The sequence below is a fragment of the Lipophrys pholis genome, assembly GCF_963383615.2.
Source record: "Lipophrys pholis genome assembly, chromosome: 11".
NCBI lineage: Eukaryota > Metazoa > Chordata > Actinopteri > Blenniiformes > Blenniidae > Lipophrys > Lipophrys pholis.
The window spans coordinates 30,997,605-31,010,008 of record NC_137631.1 but is presented as its reverse complement, the minus strand read 5'-3'; the positions used below and the strand labels follow the sequence as shown (position 1 = coordinate 31,010,008).

At 44.7% G+C, this 12,404-nt stretch overlaps 1 protein-coding gene across 4 annotated transcripts in view; it reads right to left on the bottom strand.

The window, feature by feature from the left end:
* Nucleotides 1–12,404, bottom strand: part of LOC308117063 (proton myo-inositol cotransporter-like) — a 36,474-nt gene that overhangs the window by 18,322 nt on the left and 5,748 nt on the right. For 2 of the 4 annotated variants that reach the window (XM_080475701.1, XM_080475702.1), the window contains exons 2-5: nt 10,732–11,197; nt 4,097–4,256; nt 3,812–4,020; nt 3,575–3,683 (exon numbers count right to left, since the gene is read on the bottom strand). In XM_080475701.1, coding sequence (XP_080331827.1) covers nt 3,575–3,683; nt 3,812–4,020; nt 4,097–4,256; nt 10,732–11,161 — 908 coding nt within the window. In that variant the 5' untranslated portion in view covers nt 11,162–11,197. The remainder of the gene's footprint in view (nt 1–3,574; nt 3,684–3,811; nt 4,021–4,096; nt 4,257–10,731; nt 11,198–12,404) is intronic. The other 2 variants (XM_080475703.1, XM_080475704.1) reach the window with 1 other exon arrangement.

The window sequence follows — 12,404 nt, the reverse complement described above, 5'->3', positions numbered from 1 at the left end:
AAATGCCGCTCCACATTTCCCTTCTTTGGTATTGCGATGGTAGACTGGCAGATGAGGCAAACGCACTTCGAAAATGTCATCGTGAAAAAAAAGTCCTCCTCCCATTCCGTATGAAAGTGATAAGTTTTTGTCTTCTTACTTGGTCCAGCTCCCCCACTCATTTTTATACCCTTTCTTAGGTTTAAGAGAAAAAACCGAGGGCTGAAAATTGGCGGTAACTCGCTGACAAGCTTGTTAGTTTTGCTGCACTGAGCGCCGTTGTTTGCGCATGCGCAGTGACCTAAGTGTCAGAAAAACGCAGATGTCATCTGACTGGCTGTTTATCATTCAAAAGACGGGATGGATGATAGGCTGGCGTCAATTTTTTTTAATGTAATGCGATCTACCAATACTACCTTTGCGATCGACTGGTAGATCGCGATCGACGTATTGAGCACCCCTGATCTAGACCTTATTCTAACTTATGGTTTGAATATAGAGCATCTGACCATCTCTCCTCACAATGATTTCCTGTCAGATCACTTCTTAATAACCTTTGACTTTGTTCTAAATAGTTCTAACCCTCCGGTTAAAGCCGTGTTAACCAGGTCTCTCTCTGATAACATAGTAACTAAATTCAAGGAAAGAATTCCCTCTGCTATAGAATCAGTAGTGGATCTTCCTGACCCGTATACTGTTGCTAGCTCAGACATTGAATACCTAACAAACAGTCTGACAGATATGCTAAAAACAACGCTAGACGACATAGCTCCTCAAAAAATGAAACTGAAAAAACAGGAAAAGTCCTCCCCATGGTTTAACTCATCAACCCGCCAGCTTAAACAACGCTCCCGTAGATTAGAAAGAACTTGGCGTTCAACAAAAACAGAGCTAGATTATATAGCCTGGAAGGATAGCTTCAAAACTTATAAGAAAGCTCTGAGTAGAAGTAGAACTAATTACTACTCATCCTTAATAGAGGAAAACAAAAACAAGCCTCGGTTTCTTTTCAGTACTGTAGCCAAACTGACCAAGAACCAAAATAGTGTTGAGCCCACCATTCCTATCAATATATGTAGTGAGGACTTCATGAAGTTCTTTCAAAATAAAATGACAAGGCTTAGGGATAACATCCATCAAACCCTACCGTCCGTTAGCCCCATAACAGAGGAACTGGTTAAACCTAACAGTCATCTGGAATGCTTTCAGCAAATACAACTAGTCCAACTAAACTCCCTTATTTCTTCTGCTAAACCAACTACTAGCCTGTTGGACCCAATTCCTACTAGAATTCTGAAAGAGGCACTGCCACTAATTAATAATTCTATACTGGCAATTATTAACCAGTCTCTAACAATAGGCTATGTGCCCCAATCCTTTAAACTAGCAGTTATTAAACCTCTCATTAAGAAGCCAAACTTAGACACAAGCCTTCTCTCAAACTACAGGCCGATCTCCAATCTTCCTTTCCTGTCAAAGGTTCTGGAGCAAGTAGTGGCTAAACAACTCCAGGATTATCTGCAGGAGAATAATCTGTTAGAGGACCTTCAGTCCAGCTTCAGAATGAACCACAGTACAGAGACTGCTCTGCTAAAAGTTACTAATGACCTTCTAATGGCCTCAGATAGAGCTCTTCTATCTGCTTTACTTCTTCTGGACCTTAGTACTGCATTTGATACTGTCCATCATAATATACTCTTAAGGAGATTAGAAGATGCCGTCGGCATTAAAAACTTAGCCTTAAACTGGTTTAAATCATATTTATCTGACCGCTTTCAATTTGTTCATGTAAATAACAAATCTTCAATGCATGAACGGGTCCTGTGTGGAGTACCACAAGGCTCCGTCCTCGGACCCATATTGTTTAATCTCTAGATGTTACCACTCGGAAATATAATTAGGAAACACAACATTAACTTTCATTGTTATGCAGATGATACTCAGCTCTATTTATCAGTTAAAGCCAATCAGGCCGACCAACTTGTTAAACTAGAGTCCTGCCTCAGGGACGTTAAGTCCTGGATGTCTATCAACTTCTTAATGCTCAACACATCCAAGACTGAGGTTCTAATCCTAGGTCCTAAAAAGCTCAGGGATTACTTTTCAGATAGTCTGATTACCTTAGATAATATTACCTTAACCTCTAACAGTGATATTAGGAACCTGGGTGTTATTTCTGATCAGGATCTGTCCTTTATGTCCCATGTTAAACATGTCTCCAGGACAGCCTTCTTCCATCTAAGGAATATTGCAAAAATGAGAAACTTCTTGTCCTTCAAAGATGCAGAACAAATGCTTCCTGCCTTTGTGACTTCAAGATGAGATGATTGTAACTCCCTAATGTCAGGATGTCCAAACTCCTCTGTTAGGATCTTCCAGCTAGAGCAGAACGCTGCTGCAGGTTTACTAACCAGAACTGGAAGAAGAGAGCACATCTCCCCAGTCTTAGCATCCTTACACTGGCTTCACATCAAATCTAGAATAGAATTCAACATCCTTCTGATCACATCTAAAACTCTTCATCACCAGGCTCCGTCCTATATGGAGAAACTTCTAGAAGGGTCTCACCCTCCACGAGCCCTTGGCTCTGAGGATGCAGGACTGTTGGTAATCCCTAAAGTCCTATAGTCCTATATATATATATATATATATATATATATAGTTAGAATCTGTGCATTTTGTTTTGCTTTGGCCCCATTTATACAACAACACCTAATCCATTAAAAAAAAGGAGTAGGTTTACACTGCAGCAGGACACACTGACGATTAGTATGCTGGGCCACTGGAGGGCGCTGTTGCTTGAATTTCTGATGAAACAACACAGACGTTAAACATGAAGAAAATGGAGAGAACCTGACATCCACATGGACTGATGAGGAATCAGATGCTATCAGGGAGAGTCTCAACTATTAAACTACTGATCCGGACGATAAAACTAGAATACGAGTCAAACCACTACGAGGTCGGCCATGTTTGTTTCCAAGTGGATGAGCAGGAGGGAAGGGATGGAGGGCGAGAGAGATGCGCACGCACAGTAAGTGGCTCCATAGCCTCCATCAGTCGCTGCCGGAGGGAATAGCAACCATGAAAGAATCTTTCCACCTTGGGAGCCGGATTAAATACTTCAGGATACAGTGGATCAGAACACTGGTGTCGTGTAAACGGACCCCCCAAAAGTGAAGAACGTTTTGCGGATGTAAATAGGGCCTTATTAATGTTGCACAAATATGGATGAAATGTCAACCTCTTTTTCATCAAGAACTCCAAAATTCTTCGAGTTTTACTATTAATTTTGTTAATTTTTATAAATATAATTATTCCAAATGAATATTGTAGTGTACTTTACGAGACTGGGGTTATCATTAACCTGGATGGTACCCCGAGATCATCTGATGTATATCAGATCCCATTCTTAAAATAATTACTGACTATCTTTGATAATTATTCATCTTTATTGATAGCCAAACTGCCCATAACGTTTATTCCAACATGAGTGATTGAAAAATGTGTAAATACAATTAATTTTTACTGTCCAGCTCACTGCAGGTCAAACTGGGCTGAATGTGTCTCCGCTGTGCTTAGAGAGTCCACTCACATGACAGTATTGATCCCAGACAGCTGCTGAAACATCTGCAGGCCACACCCAACCATCAGAGCTCTGCGAGTGGGACCATGGCGGAGGATTCGCAAAATAACAAGGCCCCCTGAACACAGCACAAACAGAAACAACCGAGGGAGCTTGGTGAAAACACTCATTCCTCTCCCAGTGCAGTAGAGTCGCAGTGAGTCAAAACTGATGGCAGTTTTTAATTACTAGAGTGAAGTCCTTTACCTTCTCCCGCCTCCTCCTTCTCCTCCTCAATGTTGGCCTGGATCCTGTCGTACTCCTCTTTAATGTCCTGGCCTCCTCTGATCCTGCTCAGAACCTGGTGGGCTTCCTGGCTCTGGCCCTTCTGGAGGAGCCAGCGGGGACTCTCTGGCAGGAAGATGAAGCTGAAGAACTGCAGAGCAGCAGGAATGATGGACAGACCAAACATGTACCTACGAGCAGACACATCGAGGCAGAACATTGAGACAGAAGCTCATAAGTCATATCTACACAGTCACAAAAGTGTACCTCCATCCGTCATGCTTCAGATAGCTGAAAGCCCCGTCTACCACACTGGCGATGAACTGCCCCCCAGTGATGAACAGGGAGTTGATGGTGACGAGCTGCCCTCTCAGGTGAGATGGGGAAACCTCTGCGATGTACACAGGAACAGTCATAGATGCAATGCCTGATGAGAACAAGAAACCTTCATGTTTATGTTGTTGGGATCTGACAAGACCACAGACAGTCGGTTCATTTCTAATGAAAAACAATCTTCATTTGTCCCTGAGCATCTCACTGCAGGGGGGTCCTGTTGCCACTGCAGCCCCATGCATGAACCCCCCCCTGCTCAAAGGAGACTGACTGCCCCCCATGCACTCAGCCAGTCACCGATTGGTGGAGGCTCCCAGGATTCCACACCTTGGAATCCCCCACCTCACCAAAAGCCTTTTGGAGGGATTCTCTCAAAGAGCTTTGCTCCTCCGCTTCAACGGAGGAGGAGGGTTGCTGGAAGCAGCAGACCCCAGAGGTCTGCAACCAAAGACCTCAACTCCTCACCTCCTCTTCTGACCGACCACCAGGGTCAGACCTTCCCTCGGATCCAGAGACCAGAGACCAGCACCCAGAGTCTGATCTCCCATCAACCAGGGAAGACCAACCGGTTCCTCCAGGACGAGACCAGGAAACGACACCTCACAGAACCTCTTTGTGCTTTTTCCTCAACAAGCAGGAAAACCAGCACAGACCTGAGCAACCAGCTCCTCTGGTCTGGACAAGGGAACAACCAGGAGGCTGCAAAGGAAGACTCTCCTGAACCATCAACATGGTCTTCTTCTCCTCCTGAACCATCAACATGGTCTTCTTCTTCTCCTCCTGAACCATCAACTTGGTCTTCTTCTCCTGAACCATCAACTTGTTCTTCTTCTCCTCCTCCTGAACCATCAACTTGGTCTTCTCCTCCTCCTGAACCCTCAACTTGGTCTTCTTCTCCTGAACCATCAACATGGTCTTCACCTCCTTCTGAACCATCAACATGGTCTTCACCTCCTTCTGAACCATCAACATGGTCTTCTCCTCCTGCTGAACCATCAACATGGTCTTCTCCTCCTGCTGAACCATCAGCATGGTCTTCTCCTCCTGCTGAACCATCAGCATGGTCTTCACCTCCTTCTGAACCATCAACATGGTCTTCTCCTCCTGCTGAACCATCAACATGGTCTTCTCCTCCTGCTGAACCATCAACATGGTCTTCTCCTCCTGCTGAACCATCAGCATGTTCTTCTCCTCCTGCTGAACCATCAGCATGGTCTTCTCCTCCTCCTGAAGCATCAACATGTTCTTCTCCTCCTCCTGAACCATCAGCATGGTCTTCTCCTCCTCCTGAAGCATCAACATGGTCTTCTCCTCCTCCTGAAGCATCAACATGGTCTTCTCCTCCTCCTGAACCATCAACATGTTCTCCTCCTCCTCCTGCTGAACTCAGCCAACCACAGGTAGCAGGAGGAGCTACCAGCTCCAGGAGCAGCAGCTTCTCTCCAGCCTGGACAACAACCAAACTCCTTCTTCAGAGAGGTGAAGGAAGTGGTACCAACCACCTGGGTGAGAACCTGAGATCAGTTCATCCTGATGCTCTGTATGGATGTTTACCTTGATGAAGATGTGCTGCTTCTACTACAGTGACTGAGTTCTATTGATAATATTAGATTCTATTAGTGACTGACGCACACACACACACACACACACACACACACACACACACACACACACACACACACACACACACACACACACACACACACACACACACACACACACACACACACACACACAGGGTCTGCATGTTAAGCTTTGCTTCACTAACTAGTTAACTACCAACCTACACATTCCACACCATCACACAGTAACTGAACACCGTCTGACCCTCCAGATCAGCTTCACATCAACTCATGTTAGAAATGTTCCTTTAACAGAGACACTCAGGAAGCAACGCTAAAGACCAGCTTCATGTTCTATTGTTCTCCATCACCTGGTGGAGACAGAGGACCGTCTTCCTGCTCTCTGAGAACCTCCATTTGGGATGTAGTTTATTTGTAGTTCCATCACAAACACACAATGGCCGTTTTCCAATTCTTAGAGTGCCAGTGTGACTCGCCTACGTCATGAGTAACTACTTGCAGGGCGTCCTCGGAAGGAAGGAAATACTAATTTACCAGGACGTATCGATGTTAATGGAGAATTGGAACACGAGTACTTGATGACATGGTGGCTGTCATGGCTGGATGATGGACCCTGAAGCTGAGGAGGAGGAGGAGCAGGAGGAGGAGGGGGAGGATGAGAAGGAGGAGGAGGAAGAGGACGAGGAGGAGGAGGATGAGCAGGAGGAGGAGAAGGAGAAGGAGGAGGAACCTGTTGTCTCTCTGGTTCAGTAGGTGGGTGATTTGTACATTATGTTTTATATGAAGATCTAAACTTTAGAACATTATTGTAAAATAGTACCTTTTCTGTCACATACTTGCTGTGTATATTACAGTGTATTGTACTGTGTATAGTACAATGTACAGTACTGTATTTAGTACAGTGTATAGTACCGTGTATAGTACAATGTATAGTACCGTGTATAGCAGTGTTACTATTACTTCTACCTCCTATAAGCCTTTATTTTACTCTTCCTCTCCTTGGAGTTCAGTAACAATAAAAGCAGCTGATCAGAAATGTTCTACTAATACAAACTAGTATTTTACTGTTTTACTGAAGATCCCTGATGTTTATTAAATAATTAACCAGCTTTTCACATTCCTGCTGCTTGTTGTCATTAATATGTACTCTATTACTTTTGTCTAATATACATCCTACAGTTAAGCACTTCAATCATTACCTCTAATCATTTCTCCGTAGAGTAAATACATAAATACACACATGGCTTATACTGTGTGAGAGTAAATACATAAATACACACATAGCTTACACTGTCGAGTAAAGAAAGATATCAAGCAGAAGATAAAGGAAACTTTATTTAATAAACTTCAGCAGAACCTACAACAGTAAAAACACAAGTTAGAAACATTATGTACATAGAAATATGTTCTTTCTTTTATGTCCCAGGAACCCCTGCAGTGATACACAGGTCAATAATGTTCCTACCCTGGAACCTTTCTCTCCTGGAGGTGTCGTGACTCCAGCTTCAGGGTTTCCAGGAGCATCGTTATGTTGATACTGATGCTCCTGCTGGTCATCAGGTATTCTGCTGTACTGCTGGTTGATGGTGTCTCCTTCTAATTCTTCCTCCTGCTGGTCATCAGGTATTCTGCTGTACTGCTGGTTGATGGTGTCTCCTTCTAATTCTTCCTCCTGCTGGTCATCAGGTATTCTGCTGTACTGCTGGTTGAAGGTGTCACCTTCTAATTCTTCCTCCTGCTGGTCATCAGGTATTCTGCTGTACTGCTGGTTGATGGTGTCACCTTCTAATTCTTCCTCCTGCTGGTCATCAGGTATTCTGCTGTACTGCTGGTTGATGGTGTCACCTTCTAATTCTTCCTCCTGCTGGTCATCAGGTATTCTGCTGTACTGCTGGTTGAAGGTGTCACCTTCTAATTCTTCCTCCTGCTGGGGCCATTGATGGTGTCACCTAATTCTTCCTCCTGCTGGTCATCAGGTATTCTGCTGTACTGCTGATTGATGGTGTCACCTTCTAATTCTTCCTCCTGCTGGTCATCAGGTATTCTGCTGTACTGCTGGTTGATGGTGTCACCTTTTAATTATTCCTCCTGCTGGTCATCAGGTATTCTGCTGTACTGCTGATTGATGGTGTCACCTTCTAATTCTTCCTCCTGCTGGTCATCAGGTATTCTGCTGTACTGCTGATTGATGGTGTCACCTTCTAATTATTCCTCCTGCTGGTCATCAGGTATTCTGCTGTACTGCTGATTGATGGTGTCACCTTCTAATTCTTCCTCCTGCTGGTCATCAGGTATTCTGCTATACTGCTGATTGATGGTGTCACCTTCTAATTCTTCCTCCTGCTGGTCATCAGGTATTCTGCTGTACTGCTGATTGATGGTGTCACCTTCTAATTCTTCCTCCTGCTGGTCATCAGGTATTCTGCTGTACTGCTGATTGATGGTGTCACCTTCTAATTCTTCCTCCTGCTGGGGCCATTGATGGTGTCACCTTCTAATTCTTCCTCCTGCTGCTCATCAGGTATTCTGCTGTACTGCTGACTGATGGTGTCACCTTCTAATTATTCCTCCTGCTGGTCATCAGGTATTCTGCTGTACTGCTGGTTGATGGTGTCACCTTCTAATTCTTCCTCCTGCTGGGGCTGTTGATGGTGTCACCTTCTAATTCTTCCTCCTGCTGGTCATCAGATATTCTGCTGTACTGCTGGTTGATGGTGTCACCTTCTAATTCTTCCTCCTGCTGGGGCCGTTAATGGTGTCACGTTCTAATTCTTCCTCCTGCAGAGCCACAACACATCAATAAGCCTCATATATTACAGACTGGTTTTTAACCACAGTTATATGCAGGAAAGATTCTACCTTGCTGACATGTTTCAGAAGCATCTGTTAAAAAGACCGACATGTCATCACACACCAGATGAAGCTCTGAGGAAGACTACAGATGAAGCTGAAACATGTCAGCAAGGTAGAATCTTCCCTGCATATACCTGTGGTTAAAAACCAGTCTGTAATATATGAGGTTTATTGATGTGTACATTGACATCTGGGGATCTGTGCAGGATGCTCTTGTCCTGCGCAGATCCTCCATGTACCAGCAAGCACTGGTACCAGTTGAGTACTTTCTGCTGGGTGATGGGGAAGTACTGTACCCACCAGGTACTTTCTGCTGGGAGACAGAGGAAGTACTGTAAATAAATATAACTTTTGGAATCATACTTGCTGTCTTATAAATGAGCACAAAGGTGAATGAAATGTCCACTATTCTGTGTGAAGAACTCCAAGATCCTTCAAGCTTTACTGTTAATTCAGGTAATTGTAATTAATTTAATTATTAATTCAAATTCTTAATTAATTGTTTAGTGAATCTTATGAGACTGATAGAACTGAACTGGCTGTCATTTCCTGTTAAACAGGTGGCGCTCCAACACAAACTACCAAAATGCAACATAAATGGGCCCCCGTGGGTGGACTGCACTACATACATCATTACTACATGATCATTAGGAGGTAAGAATCCCCACACTGTTTTCATACAGTCACACAAATATCAGGCTGCAGACGAACCAGTAGGACCACTCTGTAACATGATTGTCAACTGTTCCTTGGTCATACAACAATATACAGCCACTGACCACTTTATCTGCTACACCTGTTCAACTCCTCATGAGCTCCAATCTGTGCTCCAGTCTCATGTCAGCAGCTCAGAGTGTTTCTGCATGGAGACATGATGAAGATGAGCTGCTGAAGGCCAAACTGAGCAAGAGAATGAAGAAGTCTTATTTAAGGGACTTTGAACCTCGTTGGTTGTTGGTAAGAGTATTTGACAAACTGCTGATCTGATGGAATTTTCACACCCAACCTTGCAGGTTTGAACACTGCAGAAGAGCCAACAGGAGCATTTCCAACAGGGTGACGCTTGAAGATGATGGTCTACTCCAGCAGTACATCCCACTGGGTGACCCTGCAGTCAGCTGAGAACCACACAATGTTGCTACAATTCACACAAAACCACCAAAACTGGACCAGAGGATTGGACGACTTTAAATGACTGATGATCTACAGATGAACACACCAAGAGAAAGATGACACTCATCTCCCATTCATAGTGAAGTTGCTTTGCAAAGAGCTTCAAAGAAGAGTCTAGCAAGAAGAAAGATTGGGGAATCAGGTGATGCATTTTCCCAGCATGCTTTTTTTCCATTTTAATTTTTAAAATAATCACATAGGAGGGTGCATTTATGACTTATTTCAATAAAACACTCTTTATGACTAAATTTAAATTGTTAAACAGATTTTAGTGCAAAACCATAAGTGTAACAACAGATACTGTATTTAAGGACCCAACAGAATCAAAATAAAACACTTAAATGAGCAAGATAAGAGCTTTTAATGCCTGTAGTTCAGGAGCCTCATTTAAAAAAACAACACTTTCCTTTCATAGATCCCAGTCCACCTGGATGGTTATGCAGTGCGAGTCCTGCCCTCAGTATGTTAATATTCTACCATAAATCCTCACAAATAGTGATTATATGGCTCTATAAGCCTGACATGTGATGACATTAATTGTATGAGATGAATCTGGCTTCAATTCTCCACCTCACCATCTGTGCCACCAGTTTCCACCATCTTTAAAATGGGTTTTTGCAAAGTCCAGAGTTGTACCGATACGCACATTTTCCTGTAAAGTTTATTTTCTTACATCACAAACGTTGCGTGGGAAGTGCGGTACGCTTCTTTCAGGACCTGTTTTGTGTGTAAGCAACTTTTATAGATGAGGTCCCAGAACTGTATCTTACAATATAAAAAAGATAAGGAGCTGTATCATGCAAAAATAAGGGACTACCTGCTGTGGGAAAGCCTGCGAGTTATGAAGTGCCGTTTATGTCACTATGGTCCATATATTCACAAGCCCTGAAGCTAACTGACAGTTGGTAAACTGTCCGAACTCTTTTGGGAGGCAGCGTGGCACACCAAACAAGAACTCACCTATGCCCAGACCAACCACGATCCTCCCGACCAGCAGGACCCCGCGGCCGGGGGCCAGACCCAGGATGAGTCCACCCACAGTGAAGATGAAGCTGGCCACCAGGATGCTGACCCTGCGGCCCAGCCAGCCATTCAGGGAGCCGCCGGCCAGCGAGGACAGAGCTGCGGCCGCCACGGTGCTGGAGATCAGCAGCTCCTGCCACAGGGTGCTCAGGTTCATCTCCTTCTTCAGGAGCAGCATGGCCCCAGACACCACCCCGGTGTCATAGCCAAAGAGGAATCCCCCCAGGGCGGAGGTGAAGGCCAGCACGTACACGAAGCCTGGCGTGGGAGCGTTCGGCTCAAGGCAACTCCCCCCTGACGCCCGGGACGGGACTCCAAGGAGGTGTTGCTCTCCATCGTCGGCCTCTGGAAGTCTCCTGCTGGTCATCTGCTCATCTCCAGCTCAGGCTACAGTCATTGAGGCCTGTTGGTGGAGAGAGAAGGTTCAGTCAGAGGGCACCTGGACACTCCATCCAGCGCTTTAAGCATTTTAACTCAAACCACTTCCTGAGGTGGTCAGGGACGTAACTGTCAACCCAGTAATGTAACAGCAGGAGAATATGTCATCAGCATGTGCTGTGTTTTCATTTCAGAGAGAGTGCTGGGCTGACTTATACAGTCTTTCCAACTTTCCAAAGAAACAATGGAAAAGAACTTGGATGTCGGTGCCCGGGGGTCTACAGACACACGGTGCTTTATAACAGACTGGGCAGAGGACGCTGTCCGGCACCAGCTGGTTGGCTCAAAACTGTGTGCCGGGCCAATTCACATAAGCAAGACTCGTTTCCTTAGCTTACAGGGTACGTCTGAATGGTCCCTCCTATCTCCTTATCCATCGACTTTACCTTAACCCCCTGGATGACGTCACAGGGTTAAGGAAAGGTGTTAGGAGGCTTCCTAAAGGAGTTAGTGAAAGGTGTTAGGAGGCTTCCTAAAGGTGTTAGGAGGCTTCCCAAAGGAGTTAGTAAAAGGTGTTAGGAGGCTTCCTAAAGGTGTTAGGAGGCTTCCAAAAGGAGTTAGTGAAAGGTGTTAGGAGGCTTCATAAAGGTGTTAGGAGGCTTCCCAAAGGTGTTAGGCTTCCTAAAGGTGTTAGGAGGCTTCCTAAAGGTGTTAGGAGGCTTCCAAAAGGTGTTAGGAGGCTTCCAAAAGGAGTTAGTGAAAGGTGTTAGGAGGCTTCATAAAGGTGTTAGGAGGCTTCCCAAAGGTGTTAGGCTTCCTAAAGGTGTTAGGAGGCTTCCTAAAGGTGTTAGGAGGCTTCCAAAAGGAGATATTGAAAGGTGTTAGGAGGCTTCATAAAGGAGTTAAGGAAAGGTGTTAGGAGGCTTCCTATAGGAGTTAAGGAAAGGTGTTAGGGGGCTTCCTAAAGGTGTTAGGAGGCTTCCAAAAGGTGTTAGGAGGCTTCCTAAAAGGTGTTAGGAGGCTTCCAAAAGGAGTTAAGGAAAGGTGTTAGGGGGCTTCCTAAAGGTGTTAGGAGGCTTCCTAAAGGAGTTAGTGAAAGGTGTTAGGAGGCTTCCTAAAGGAGTTAGTGAAAGGTGTTAGGAGGCTTCCTAAAGGAGTTAGTTAAAGGTGTTAGGAGGCTTCCTAAAGGAGTTAGTGAAAGGTGTTAGGAGGCTTCCTAAAGGAGTTAGTGA